This window comes from Mobula birostris, chromosome 22 (assembly GCF_030028105.1).
Source record: "Mobula birostris isolate sMobBir1 chromosome 22, sMobBir1.hap1, whole genome shotgun sequence".
NCBI lineage: Eukaryota > Metazoa > Chordata > Chondrichthyes > Myliobatiformes > Myliobatidae > Mobula > Mobula birostris.
In genome coordinates, this window is record NC_092391.1 from 30,023,163 (window position 1) to 30,039,410 (window position 16,248).

At 39.3% G+C, this 16,248-nt stretch overlaps 1 protein-coding gene across 6 annotated transcripts in view; it reads left to right on the forward strand.

The window, feature by feature from the left end:
• LOC140186348 (pappalysin-1-like) overlaps nucleotides 1-16,248 on the forward strand; it is a 367,560-nt gene that overhangs the window by 224,823 nt on the left and 126,489 nt on the right. For all 6 annotated transcript variants that reach the window (XM_072240504.1, XM_072240506.1, XM_072240505.1 and 3 more), the window contains exons 15-16: nucleotides 6,760-6,943; nucleotides 12,018-12,228. In XM_072240504.1, coding sequence (XP_072096605.1) covers nucleotides 6,760-6,943; nucleotides 12,018-12,228 — 395 coding nt within the window. The remainder of the gene's footprint in view (nucleotides 1-6,759; nucleotides 6,944-12,017; nucleotides 12,229-16,248) is intronic.

Consider the following 16,248-nt stretch of genomic DNA (forward strand, 5'->3'; position numbering starts at 1 on the left):
AATTCAGAATGAGAGACTACGCCAACAGAATGGAAGGCTTTTCATTGAGACATGAAACCATGGCCCTGTTCGACTTTTCAAAAGAACCACAGAAGACATGATCCAATCTGATTCCCAGTTTGGTGTTGATTCTCACTAAAACCGTCACTGATTAATAACTAAAATTTTAAAAAAACAGTTACCTTGTTGATACTATATTGCAATTTGTAAGGGCCTACTAAACATCCACTGATTGCTAAGACTGTCTTAAACAGTAAAGTACTTCATTTTGACTCTAAAATTCTCAGAATACATGTAAGGTGCAATACGAGTATCATTTTCTCTCTAATCTGACAATCAATTTTGTTAGTCATTTCAGAATTAATTGCTAAAACTTTTATTTACCTTCTGTTTTCAGTTTAGAATGAAGCAAAACAGCTTGCTGGTAACATTTGCTGGAAAATGCAATTCTAACAAACAGGTATTTTGCAGACAGGAATGCTGACGGACCATTTCCAAAACTTCTGGGCTGCAAAGGACAACAAGCACTACACTATGAGAATATTCAGATAAATCCATGTTAACAATTAGCAAACCAATGGGAGAACAAGAGGCCAATGTTGTGACAATTCAGATGCATTCGTATTTGTTATCTTTGATGCTTTACTCACAAATCATGTGATGGTGCTGCTGTGTTATCTGTACAATAGAGAACGATTAGAATTTACATAAAATTGAAAGTTTGCAGGTTACAGCCTTTTTGGATGGAATAACAAGATCTGACACAACTCAACTGCTGGACTGCTATAGTAGCTTAGTTGCTGAATTTGCATTTGTTTGTCTTGAAGGCTAGCGGGAAAGGGGTTTATGGTAGACGCAGCAACAGGCAGGGAGGGGTAGAGGTAAGTAAAACTGAGCATACTAAGGGACATTAAAAACACCACAATGTGGTCTGTTTCAGATCAATTATTCCACCAGCTCTGTCAGTGTTCAAAAAAACTGGGCAAATCTAGAGGGGGACTGCAAGCTGAACTCAATAAAAACATGCTTGGGTCAGAAAGGATATCAAGAAAATCAATCAGCATTGGTCAACTCAACAATAATTTTGCAGAGCATTGCTTAAATTCATTTCAGCTAAGACCCTTAAGTGACATTAGAAGAAAAATGGAATTGCACATCTTATAATAAATGGGATTTTAATCAAGATCAGAAATAAATGAATTGCCTTTGACGTCAAAAGGAAGAGTTCCTATTATGTGTCATTAAATAATCAATGAAATTTTTGAGAAGGGATACCATACACGATTATGTTAACTGAATTATGGCATTATGGCTTTTCTTATCATCATTATTATGTGCTGTGTTGTATGACGTGGGTGATCATAGTCTTTGACCATGATTGTTTTTGGCAAATTTTTCTACAAAAGTGGTTTGTCATTGCCTTCTTATGGATAGTGTCTTTACAAGATGGGTGACCCCAGCCATTATCAATACTCTTCAGAGATCGTCTGCCTGGTGTCAGCGGTCGCATAACCAGGACTTGTGATATGCACCGACTGCTCATACGACCAACCACCACCTGCTCCCGTGGCTTCAGTGATGCACCGACTGCTCATACGACCAACCACCACCTGCTCCCGTGGCTTCAGTGATCCTGATCAGGAGGCTAAGCAGGTGCTACACTTTGCCCAAGGGTGACCTGCAGGCTAGCGGGGGGAAAGAGCCCCTACACCTCCTTTGGTAGAGATGTATCTCCATCCCGACACCTTTGGTCAGTGATACACCTTTTAAAATGGAATAAGGCAAAGAACACCCTCACATGTCAAGTTAGTCGTTGCATTTAAGGCCTGGGAAGAGAAAGCTTGAAAAGTGAGGGACAGCAGAACCTGACAGACCAGCCAAGAAATGACTTTACCCTAAACCAGTGGCTTTTGCTTACTTCGCCATATCCAGCAAGAAAACATACACTTTTGAATACTCACAAAGAGTATTTTTAAATTATCAGAATTTTGCAAACAGATCGTTCAGATTTTATACTTATGCTTTCATTATCCAAAACAGGGAGCTCTACCTCTATGAGGTGTTGGGAGTATTCTCACAATACTTAAGAAGCATCAAGACAAGCACTTCAATCACCAAGACACAGAAAACTACAGATGATAAATGGGATTAATATAGATCAGTATTATGGGTGATATGAGTATAGTGGACCAAGGATCTGCTTCTGAAAGAACCTCTTCTGAGTCCTCATGATGGGTCTCAGCCCAAAACATTGATTGTTTATTCCTCTCCACAGATGCTGCCTGACCCATTGAGTTCCTCCAGCATCTTGTATGTGCTGCTCTGGATTTATAACCTGTTTTTGTGCTGTACAACTCTGAGATTTCTGAGTGGGTTTCAAGGCAGTGCTGGTAGTATCATTCCAGTGCTTTGAAGTACCTGCTATAGGTACTCCAAGTTTCAGAAGCATACAGGAAGGCAGTGATTCTGATAGACAGTGACTATCTTACTATACGTGAGATTGAGATCTTTAAACAAATATCATTTAGACAGAGACTCCTCCATTCCACTTTATAACCCTTCTTTTCTCTCACTCTTTCACTTCAGATGGCTATCGTTACTATGATCACAGAGACTCTTATGTCAGACATATGCCTCTTCAAGGCAGATTGTAGCAATTACAACCTCAGCCAAACCTTAGTTCACTAACTAAATTAAAATAAATGAAACAGGTAGGTGCAAAGTACCACATTCAATATAATGTGGTTTTAATATTTTGAAATGAACTGATACAAACAGAATATATTGTGCTTTGATAATAAATAGCGCAAGTTGATGGCTTTGTTAGTTTAATCATATTATCAGATTATCAAGAGATTTCATAAAATATCCACAAAGAAACTAATTTCACAGTAAAAGTACTCTATAGTAAATTGACTTAGAAGTAATATATAATAAATGCTGCTTTTTAATGCTAAACTTAACTAACAGACACTAATCATCATGCAACATATGGAAAAGCCATTACTAAACTTGAGCCTAACAGGAACAATGCTTATTTGAAGTTCTGAAAGAAAAAACACTTGGTTTTGAAGTCCTAGAGAACAGATTGGTATGAGAATTCTCAAGTGGCCGAGCCACTGAGGCACCTAGTTCTATCTGGTGGTTAAACATTTTTTAAAGCTCTTGACATCTGAGCACAGGGTCTTCTGTAGCTCATCTTACTTCTGAGAATTGTTTTCTTTAACTTTACTTTGTATGCCAAATGCCCTCTATCTTTATGCTGTGACTGGTGTAATTGTTGTATTGAGTGTTTCTCTGTAATTATGACAAAGATGTTATGTACCTAATTCTGATGCTAGAGAAAATGATATTGGTAGAACATTTTTATGCTGTTGACATTTAATCTGTATCTCTCTAAACAGCTCCTTTGATCTAATATTATTTTGAAGTGAGGCATCCATTTTATCTTTCCGCATGAAATGAAAGTGCCCCCTTGTGATTGCTTGTGATCAGTAAGGCTCTCACTGGAGTGCACAGCTTACACACTCATGTTTAAGCCGTCTTTCATAGCTCGTTTAAACCAGCTCTTTCTCTGTAGCGATGTGAAGAATCATGACTGCGGTTGTTTCTAAACAGAGATGTTAGGGTATGTTGACTTGGAAGGAAAAACTAAAATATGACATATTAAACAGGATACACTATTTTTTGTATCACTCACATCAGCATGTCTTGATATTCCTACACACTTGTTCTTCTGAATGCAGCCAATTAACAGCAGCTTTAGGAAAACTTACTCTGACAGTGCTGCCTCATCAATTCCCCTTCCTGTAAATGATAACATCCTTTTTCCTCAAAGACATGGCGCTTAGTGCTGAAAACGTGTCCTGTGGTGACAAATCCCCTAGAACAGGGGTGCCAACAATGGTGATTGTGCTTGATTAACAAGGATTCTCTTCAACCCCATCGACTCGAGAAGGCAGATGTAAGGGGTTGAATGGGATCCGGGATCATACATGGAGGAATGGTGGAGCAGACTTGTTAGGCTGAATGGCCAAATCCTGCTCCAAAGTCTTATGGTCTTATGACTCCAACGACCTCCTAAATCAGTCGCAATCTTGCTTTCTTACCTTCGCCACCACGCTCCTGACTGAGATGCTTCCTCCCCCTCACTGACACCACCTTGTTCTCCTACCCTGATCCTCACCTTACCCCTGCTGTCTCCTTTCCCCTTCTCCATGGTGTTTAAGCCTCTAACCCGGTAGCACAAGGGAGGGATTCATACCTGAGTGCTGATGAAATGCAAAAGAGAAGCCTAGGTCAAAATGTTGTCAGTGCATCATCACTGTGCTCATCTACTGTCTATATCTGGGTGCACTTGAACTTCAAGGTGATTGTACTGTGAATCATAAAAACAGCACAGATCAAGTATTTTGTATCTCTTGGTCCAGGCGATAAAGAATCATTCCCTATTCAATTAGGCTTAAGGTTAAGTATAAATGCAAGGGTAGCTCTGCATTGAATGATACTCAATAAATAAAAGCAGGGAGGTGCTCCACTTATCGGCTTAACCAGTTTCTGCCACACTTGTTGAGTTTTATGAATTAGCACAGCATGTCAAGAGTTGGTACTGGGTTGGTAACTTTTAGATCATGCTTCACAGTAGAAAAACAATCATGTGAGTTAAGTTCCAACAACTAGACATACTGGTAGGCTTATGACCTTAAGATTTGCATTTCCATTTGCATTATCTTTAGGATACAACATTGTTGCATGATAGGTTAAACCAGAGAGATGATTGAACTTTTCAGAAATCATGAGCATAGCAACACTGATGATGCATCTAGGCCATATATATAGTCTGGAGCAGGACCAGATTGGTCTTCTCTACTAACTCAAATGTATTAAGAGACAGCAATTGATTGCTGGTCTTATCAGTACCAACTAGAGCCACCAACACTCAGTGTATCAAAAGTAGCTTCCGGTCCTCGATCGTCGGATTTCATAATGGTCCATGAATTCACAAACACTATCTTGTTGCTTGTCTTCTGCACTTATTTATTTATTTTGTAACAAAGTAATTTTTATGTCTTGCACTGTACTGATGCTGCAAAACAACAAATACAACATTGGTAAATGCGAGATCATCCACTTTGGAAAGAATAATAGAAGAGCAGATGAAAGACTGCAGCATGCTGTTGTGCAGAGGGACTTGGGAGTGTTTGTGCATGAATTGCAAAAAGTTGTCTTGCAGGTGCCACAGGTTATTAAGAAGGCAAACAGAATGTTGGCCTTCATTGCTAGAGGGATTGAAGTCAAGAGCAGGCAGGTCATGCTGCAACTATACAGGGTACTGGCAAGACCGCACCTGGAGTACTGTGTGCAGTTCTGGTCTCCATACTTGAGGAAGGATATACTGGCTTTGGAGGCAGTGCAGAGGAGGTCCACCAGGTTGATTCCAGAGATGAAGGGGTTAACCTTTCCAAGTAGCTTCCGGTCGAGATTGAGTCACCTGGGACTATACTCTCTGGAATTCAGAAGAATGAGAGGGGATCTTAGAGAAACATACAAAATTTTGAAAGGGATAGATAAGATAGAAGTAGGAAAGTTGTTTCCATTGGTAGGTGAGAACTAGGGGGCATTGCCTCATGATTCAGGGGAGAAGATTTAGGACGGAGATGAGGAGAAACTGTTTTTCCCAGACAGTGGTGAACCTGTGGAATTCTCTGGCCAGGGAAGCAGTTCAGGCTTCTTCACTAAATATATTTAAGATACAGTTAGATAGATCTTTACATAGTAGGGGAATTAAGGGTTATGGGGAAAAGGCACGTAGATGGAGCCGAGTTATGGACGGATCAGCCATGATCTTATTGAATGGCGAGGCAGGCTCGATGGGCCCGATGGCCTACTCCTGATCCTATTTCTTATGTTCTTATGTAAATTTCACGACACATATCAGTGATAATAAACTAATTCTGGTTCTGAAATAAAAAGGGTATGTGTGTGCAGGGGTGTATCTAAGATAGATGCTAACCGATGTCTGTGTTATTGCAAACTTTACGATATTTTTTCCTCTTTCTTCAAGCCCCGTTGCCCATTCTTTGTCTTGGAAAATACAATTAGATCTTCCCGAAGCAATTTGCAACGTCTTACTTCAAAAGGAATTCTATTACGACATGTTCCTGTTCTTTTCCTCTGACATTCATTTGTGCAGTTATTTTGGTTGGAGTTAATGTAATCAGTGAGAAGGAGCAATTTGACCAGCAACCAAAGAGTGGCCCAAATGTGGTTCAAAATGTTTCTTTAACCAACAAAACTGCGAAGTAATGCATTTACTGCGGTATGAAAATCATCCACATCTGTCCTCCCAGTCACCCAGAGCTAAATAGGCCACTTGGAGTGTGGCAAACTAATAGACCAGGAAAGGTTGTCACAGTGTCAATCTCAGTCAAGTCAACAACTCGTGGTGTTGCAATGATCTGTAGCTTGATGGCACTCTGTATAGATTCAGGAAATACTGATTGGGAACTAAATAGCATCGTGAAGCAGGTCATCCATGCCTTCTCTAAGCTGGACCCACTCCAGTTCTCCAGACTAATAATGGAGAATAGCTTTGAGATTGTGCTTTGAAAAATGATACTCAACAAAGCGAGAGTCATTTGGCTAAATTTCATCTTACAAAGGTTGGAAGTTCTAATCTGATCACGACTGTTTTTTATTTTGGTTCAACCCTGGATACTTCTAGATCCTAAATAAAAAGCTTGTGAATTATCTTTCCAGTCTAAATTGGAGATGACAGTCATCTGCACAGATGGGAAATGGAGTGAACAACTCGCGTGCGAGCCAGTGGACTGCGGGATCCCCGACCAGTATCATATCTACCCTGCCACCTTTTCCTGCCCTGAAGGAACTACTTTTGGGAAGCAGTGTACCTTTCAGTGTCGCCACCCTGCCCATCTCCGAGGTAAGAAAACATTGCTGTACAAAAATCTGCCGGCTACCTCCTTCCTCCTGCCCTCATCAAAAAAAAAACTCTTCATTGCTCCCATGTTCCTACTTCCTCCATAAACCATCGGCTAAATAGCCAGAATCTTGAGAGAAAACTTTGCAGTCAGAAAATCTAATTTGGAAATTTGAAGCAATGACCCAACTTATCGGTTCTGTCGCTGCACCTTCCTGTTTAAATCTGTTAGGGCAATCCATGAGCCTGGAAGCACCAGGCTATCCCTGACAGGCAAGCTACTCAGAATGTGCTTGGATTTATGCAGGTGAGTGACAAGGTCTCACCTCCCCATAAAATAAAAAAATACTACCATCTGCAAACTCTGCACAGTCTATAAAACTGAGCAGTAAATGTACAACTGTGAATCCAGACCACTGCATCCTTTTGAGTGTCATGTTCTAGAGATAGGGAGGGAGGAAAGCGGTTGGAGAAATAATTCTTTTGGCAACAGCAGGTCATTAGTCATCAGCATATTGTGAGTATTATAGCCCATTAGGTTCTCTGCTCGCACCTTCACCACCCAGTACTCAAGGACAGGGATAGCTCACTGTCGTTTGAAGGTTTTATACTCATAGTTAAATTTTATTATTTTTAATCTTGTCACTCCCATGAGGATTGAACCAGGAGGAGAAGGTGAAAATATGCCATTTGCCAGATTTTGAACTGAGCAAAGACTATTTCCTTTTATGAGGCACTGACAGGACTGCACATCTGTCATTGTCACACACAGATGTGGAAACAGTAAAATAAACAGATGAGGGACACACACACACACACACACACAGTCATATTATCTTTCCTTCTTCCTTACCCTCTGCAGACAGGCAGAGGGGAGACATGAGAGAATAATGTTAGACTATTCCACATTTATATTCCTAAGGTATTAGTTAAGCATTATGGCACTCTAAAATTCAACTAAGACTACAAGATTTGAAAATAAATTTTAAAACATGAGGACTATAAATAAGGTGCCACAATAGAGTATAAATTCAAGACACAACTTTTCCTTAAGGACAATGAAAACAGAGAATGCTGGAAATATTCAACAAGTCAGGCTGCTACTATAGGAAAAGAAATAAAGTTACCATTTCAGGTTAAAAACTCTTAAATCGGAACTGAGCAGATAAAGGTAATGTTGTGGGGATGGAACTAGACTCTCTGATGGTGGTGTCTGAAAAGAGGATGCTGTCCAAGTTGCATGCCATCTTGGACAATGTCTCCCATCCACTACATAATGTACTGGGAGGGCACAGGAGTACATTCAGCCAGAGACCCATTCCACCGAGATGCAGCACTGAGCGTCATAGGATGTCATTCCTGCCTGTGGCCATCAAACTTTGCAACTTCTCCCTTGGAGGGTCAGACACCCTGAGCCAATAGGCTGGTCCTGGACTTATTTCCTGGCATAATTTACATATTACTATTTAATTATTTATGGTTTTATTACTATTTAATTATTTATGGTACAACTGTAACGAAAACCAATTTCCCCTGGGATCAATAAAGTATGACTATGACTATGACTATGACTATGACTAAAACCCAGTTCTGATTAAGGGTCTTGGACCAGAAGCATAAATTGTTTTTCTTCCCACTGATGCGTCCTGACCTGCTGAGTACTTCCAGTATTTTCTGTTTTTATTTTAGATTTCTGTAGTTTTTAAATTTTTTCTTCAAATAGTTGTTTATTTGTATGTGTATGAAGTCAGAGGATAAATTAAATAGTCCAAGAAGTCTTTCTTCAGTACTACAGTACACTGAAGAAATGGCCAAAGTGTAAAAAAGGTTAAAACACAGGCTGACCAATATCAGTTAATGAAATGACAACACAATGCATTATTGTGCCACTAACAGTTGATCTGAACATCCTTCTGTTGGAACAGTCATGTTTTATGTTGGGCTTTATTCATAACTGGGACAACATATACTTATAACAGGTTTAAAAATAATTATTATATACTGCATTTTCTATCATTCTGCCAACCAAATGACAAAAATAGTGAGTTCGTTTGCAAATTTCGGAACTGGCTGATCAGTGATTAGATACAAAGATACAGAAAATGCTGGTAATATCAGGTACCATCTGTGGACAGGCAAACAGGTTTAACGTTTCAGGTCAATAATTCTGAATCAAAACCTGGAACAACTGGGAAGCAGCAATCAGCAGATCATATTGTTTAGGTTAATAATTGGGATGGGCAAGGAGAAATCCGAAGAACTCCCAATCTCGAGGAGGGCTAACTTTAAAAGAATGAGAACAGACCTTAGTATGTCAACGTAGAGCCGAATATTAAGGTAAGGGAATGGTCAGTGACTTTTTAAGAGTAGGTGGGCTAGAAGAGCAGGCTAGGTAAATTTGGCAAAAAGAAGGAAGGGAAAGAAATCCAAGTTCATGGCAGAGAATGTAGAGAAGATGAGGGAGGAGTATGTGACACGTTTCGTGTGAACGGTGAGAATCAGAGTGAAGATCCTAAGCTGAGGAGGAGCTGAAAAGACAAAATGAGAGAAACAAACGAAATGAGGGTGGAAAATAAAAGATAACACAAAAGAGAATCCCAAGATCTTCAATAGGGAAAAGCAGGGAACCTACATAGAATCTGTGTAAAATAATTGAAATTCTAAGCTTAGTTCTTTTTAGTGTTTAGTCTCCTATGCAGCGTGCAGGAAAGATCTATCAGAATGATTCCATGGTCAATGCATTTCAAGTTAATGGTTTGACTGGAGGAGATGAGGGATGTTCCTGAAGCAACAAAACATAGAATATAGAACAGTATAGCACCAGCCTGGACATTCGGTCCAAGATATTGTGGTAATGTTGTTGCTGGTTTATACCAAGTGTCCTCTGTTGTGACTGTGAACAAAGTCACTGGAGAGAGACTGATCTGGAAAATATAGAAGTCTTTATTCAGCAAAACAAGCAGGCATCATACGGTTGACACTCTTGGAAGAAGAGGCCTCCTGACCCAATATTAAGTTGCATTTTATATGTTAAAGAACAAAGCTAAGAGCAGGACAATTTCTGTAGTTACAATGCATTCATAATGCTTCCTTTGAGTTGCACATAATTTCCAACACCTAGATCTTCGTACCAACACACCCAAAATGAGTGTTCATCACCACTGTCTCTGAGATGCATTCATGTATATGCAGACATCTCAGGTGAATGGGTGTTTCCTGCAATCAACCCCAGTCTGCAGCTCCAGTTAGACCATTGTTCTGAGCTGCATTTCAAATTCAATCTACAGTCCACATTCAGATCTGAAGACTGGTCGCTGTTGAAATTAACAGTTGCTATATTGCATAACTCCAGAATGCCCTAACATCCTCCTTTGTGAATCATCTATATCCCAGCATTCTCCTCATACTCATTTGTCAATCTGAAAGCTTCTTAACTTCCACCAAAGTGACTGCTTCCACTACCATCCCTGATTACCCATTCCAAACATCTCGTACATGGCATAAAAAAAACTTGCCCTTCATGTCACCTTCAAACTTCCCTTAAACTTCAACCTTAAAAGCATGTCCTTTAGTGACTGGCATTTCTACTCTGGAGAAAAGATTATGATACTGAAGATTTACTGGTGATTTGATACCGGTGTGCCAGATCATGACTGCTTTACATGGAGTAAATAGAAGAAGGATGTTCCCATTTAGAATTTGCACAAAAAGTACAAGGGTGATGTCATGTAAAGCAAAACTACTTTACGCATGCAGAAGTCAGGATCTGGAATTCGCCACCTCTGGAGGATAGTGGAACGACAATCTGTTTTCCAAAGGGAATTGTAAAGCCACTTGAGTGGGAATAATCTGTAAAGCTATGAGAAAAGACTGGGCCTTCAGGTTGCTTGACTAGGAACTCATTTGGTCAAATGCCCTCTTCTGTGTTTAAGGTTTCTATGAAGTCATTGTTAGGATTCCACAAAAAGCTTTATATTTAACCACAGGAGTAGGAAAGTGACGAGCAGGAACAATATTTGTCTGCTGATGAGCAGAAGATCATATCTTGTTCTAGAGCCAGCTCAACGGCTCACAAAATAAGTACAACTGGCCACCCGAAATTTAAAACAAAACAGAAAAGCTGGGATTACTCAGAGGCTTCGGCAACATTTGTGGAAAGAGAAACAGTGTTACTGTTTCAAATAAGTGACCATTCAGTAAAACTGGCATAGTGAGGGTAGAATCGTCCTTGAAGCTGAAGAGGGAGAAGCAGTGGAGAGAACAGAGCAAATGTCTGTGAAAGAGAGGAGATCAAGGTTATCCAGTGACGAGGTTGCCTTTTGCTGTAACTTAAGAATGTGGTAGGAGAGCAAAGAATCACATTGAAGATATGGATTGAAGAATGATACACTAATTGTCAGTGATACTTTCTCACAGTAGTGATGTGATAGGCTCTCACCCTGTGAGCAGGACCTTAAAGTTGTTCTTCAAGATTGCACAATCCCATTCAGCCTGATTAGATCCCTCTAATAAAAGTGTGTTAAATAAACTCTTCCCCTCCCAACATCTTCCAACCCCACATCCACCCAATTTTTCCTGTGAACCGCCAATTGTGTCAGGCTGACAAGTTACTTTCTGGAACCAGACTAAAGCAATAATAATTTTTATTAATCATGATCAACTTTAAGCTGTAGGAAGACTCTGCCAACAAAAACAAACAGTCCGAGGTTCAATGGTAGAAAATGGGACAGAGTTTGTGTAAATGAATATCATTAGATATATTTCAAGATTCAAAAATCATTTATTAAAGGATGTATAAATTATACAACCTTGAGATTTGCTTGCTCACAGCTACAAAGCAAGAAACCCAAAAGAACACAATGAAAGAAAAAAAAGAATGAAAATAAAAATAAAAGGCCAACAATCGATGAGCAAGAGGAAGACAAAACAGTGTTTAGTTGTGGCTGTGAACAATTTGCTTTCCAAATGCATGTGCCAACAATTGCAAGAAGGATGCTTTCATTTCTTGTCAATAAGGTTTTGGATTGTACCAAAAATGAGCCTTCCATTCGGACTAATGCAGCATACTGTTCTGCAGGGACCAATAACTCTCTGACCTGCCTTGATGATGGACTATGGTCTTTCCCCCAATCGCTCTGTGAATTGATGTGCCTGGCACCTCCTCCCGTGCCCAACGCTGTGCTTCAGAGTTTGCACTGTCAACAAGATGGCCACAAGGTTGGGTCGTCATGTAAATACAAGTGCAGGCCAGGATACCACGTCCCCAGTATTTCAAGAAAGATAAGAAAGTAAGTGAAACCATTGTGTCATGTACTGACAGATATGTGTGCACGCAAGAGCATTTATGTGTGTTTGGGTGTTGCTTACAAATACACTCAATGGTCACTTCATTAGGTACACCTGCTCCTTAATGCAAATATCTAATCAGCCAATCATGTCGTAACAACTCAATGCATAAAAGCACGTAGACATGGTCAAGAGTTCAATTATTGTTCAAGACCAAATATCAGAATGGGAAGAAATGTGATCTTAGCGATTTTGACCATGGAATGATTGTTGTTGCCAGACGGTGTGGTTTGAGTATCTTAGAAACTGCTCATCTCCTGAAGTTTCATGCACAACCGTTTTAGAGTTAACAGAGACAGGTGCGAAAAAAAACAAAAAAAAATCCAGTGAGCAGCAGTTCTGTGGGCAAAAATGCCTTGTTAATGAGTGAGATGAGAGGAGAGTGGCCAGACTGGTTCAAGCTGAGAGGAAGGGGAGAGTTACAACAATGGTGTGCAGAAGAGCATTGCTGAATGCACAACACATCAAACCTTGAAGTGAATGAGCTACAGCAGCACAAGAGCACACTTGGTTTCACTTCTGTACCGAATACAGTTGCCACTGAGTGTAGGTGTTTGCATGCAAATAACGTGTGGGTGCATATACTGTATGTATGTATGTGCACGCATTCACATGCATGTGCCTGTGTGAATGTACCTATATGCAGTGCTCTCCATGTGCAATATAAGCAAGTTTTCATTGAGATGAGTAGAGACAAACCCACAAAGCTGTCATAAGATATATTACATGTGTGTGTGGAAATCATGAACAATGGCTGATGGTTAACCCGCATTTTGGTACTCAAGATGGTTTTTTTTTGCCTTCAAATTCAATGAGGGAAAGAAGTCTGAAGTGGTTGAAAAAAGAGGCTGCTGATTCCCTGGTACCCATTCGGTGTGACAACCTAAGACAAATTTTATACCCCCTGTGGGATTGACTCCTGTTGCATGATTACATCAGTTTCTTTAGACCTACAAAGTGAATTCCTGTGTTCGAGCTTACATCTGAAAGTGAGCACCGAAACTGGTCAAAGGTGTTGGAGTTATGAACTAACCAATAATTAAGGCTTTCCTTTCAAGCTGCACCACAAGAATGTAGAAGAACATTTGCTTGCATGCTAATGCAGAGTTCAGTGCCATAATGTTAGAACTATTATAAGGAAATCACATTGTTTTTGGGAGCTAGATGCCAGACTCCAATGATATTACCTTATTTGGCGTGTGCAATCACTAAGAACTTCTTTGATGTTAAATTCTGTTTTAATTAATATCAGTCACTAGTCTGAGAAACACTGTTAGATTGTTACATATGTCTAGCTACAAACAGTGAACATGTTTCCCAACCAGTAACTAAACACAGATTCTCCAAATGTTGAAGAAAATGTGTATTTCTATTTTTTAAATATTAAAATTAATTCCGCATACTAATAGCTTTGCTGCACAATGGACAGGAATGAATCCTCAGGGAGCTGGCTGACTAATGGCAGCTGTTTCGCACCGACTGACTTTCAGTCAGGGTGAGCACTAAAGAAACCTCATGCATATTTAATTAAATGCATGTATGTAATGAAACTGATAGATTACCTTAAATCAGAACCAAATTACTACCCCTCCCCATTTATCCCCTCCCTTCACCACCTGCACTGACTTGAAATTTTATTTTTCACCTCTTTAACTGTAGCTTCAATATTTTGAAAACAATGAATACTACTGCCTTTAGGGCGCAAATATTTCTCCCAATACCCTATTCAGAATGGACAATAAGAAAGCGACAGGAATGTCACAAAGCCTTTACAGATTTCTTCTTTGAAAGAATTTCTAGGGCTAAGGGCTTACTTGCCTGTCTCACAATCAACAGATGTTAACACATGGAATATGGCATGATTTCACAATCCAACACTGTGCAAACCCCTGACCTTATTTCCAGCACCTGAAATCTCAGGATTATGGAATTACCCCCTCACCATCTGAAGACAAAGAGTTAGCTTTGCTGTTTGACCAACTTTCCCTATTCAGATCAGAAAAACTCAACACTGAATGAAAACGAAACTTTCTAGTATTAAGATGGATGATCAGCATAGATGTGATGGACCAAAGAGCCTTTTTGTCCTGTACGACTGACACAGTATTACTGTTTGTACAAAAACTATTCCTTTTCCATTACCACAAAATGTTTATTTTCAAAGCAAGAGGCAGTAAAACTACTAGGTGGAATAGAAATTCACACAAATTACTCACAAAAATTCTTGGAGGAATGCATCACATACACATTTTTAAATAGTGATTACTTTACATATTCCTTCAGTCTTAATTCTTACCTACAAACTGCAGATTGCATTCATAGTTAAGCTGAAAAGTTGAAAATAAAGTAGGGAAGAGCGTGAGAAGTTATTTTTTCTTCTAGAGTTTTGAATAAAGAAACATAATCTTTGGAAAGGGGGATTTGATCAAGATCTCCTCTCTCTTGAGTTCAGGTTTCCGGAAAGGAAATCTTAGAATAATCAAGCATATTTATTTGGACATTCCAATGAAGATTGAAATTAAAATTGGTTTTCGATATATCTATAGCATTGTATATTTCTGTGTCAAAGAATCTGTAACGGAAATAGAAGAGTGAATATAAATTCCTCTTAAAGACCACTCCTGCTGAGATATTATGTAAGATTACAATGGTGTCAAGTAGGTTGAAACACTAGATTTTTATATAGTCCAAGCTCTACTGTTCTAACATTTCATTTGTGTTTTTTGAATGGTATAGTTGATCTGGCTGTGGATTCCACTGTCGGAATAGAAAAATATAGCAAAGTCACTGTCAGGAATCAGTGGGTACGTACTATTGTTCCCAAGAGCAAAAATGCAGAAAGTAGAAATGTGAAAGTTTCAGCAAGTGACGGAGTAGCTCACAGTATTTGAAATCTAATGTTCTGTTTGCTGGATGAGAACTTTCCTTACAATTATCTGTAGTAGGGGCCTTCAGGCTCAGTGGGACTGTGACAAAAGCTGATGCAGCATTACATTTGGAGAAGTAATTTTCTTTTAGAATTCGTGGACAAAATTCGTCCACGCATCTCCTGTAGCCAACCGTTAGAAGCAGGACGAGTGATGTAGTTCGAGTTATTTTCATACCTACAACTAGGGTAACTGAAGGAAAACAAGAAAAAAGCATCAGGCAGTGAGTTTAACCCGACTTTAAAAAATAATGATGAGCTGAATGCACTTTTAACAACCTTTGGTCCATAGAAACATACCCTGTTAAACAAAAATCAATTCCATTCATTACCCTACAGCTGTCCTTTGGAAGCACACAAACTGGGATGACCAATCAAGCAATTGTCAGCCAGGTCCACTTAGCATCAGGACAGATACCCATGAGATTTGACAAAAAAAGCAAAAATCCTTTTTGCCAGTTGTTAGCAGGGGAGCAGGAATTAAGGAAGAAATACCATTTTAAAACAGAAAGTCATAGCAAGTTTGTAACACTGAAAACAAATGGAATGTTGGAACAGTAGAACTCAGACTACGTGGAAGTATGGTGATGCATACTAATAGACTACAATGTAACCTTTACATAATACTCTCATAATATCTATTGACCTCTTAATTTACTATGGATTCCACTTTAGGACTGTAACTTGATTCAGTATTTACATCCTGCCATAGAATGCAACTGTGCTTTTGCTGAAATATTCCTTCAACAGAAAGCATAAATGTCAATTTAAATCGTTCAGTTTTAAAACTTATAATTATGGGGGACTTTCCCTTTCAATGCGAACACTAGTTAAATTGCAATGATCCAGATTGTATGTTACTCAAAAATGTAACTGCAGTTTGCAAGAGGTTATAATTTATTTCTGGCAAGCTCATCGTCACTTTGACAGGCTAGCTGTTGTCTCTCAGTTGAGGAAATTCTCCCGAAACCTCAAACCAAGAACATCTTAATTCTTCCCTACATTCCACACTTTTCAGCTATTTGAGGTTAGAAAT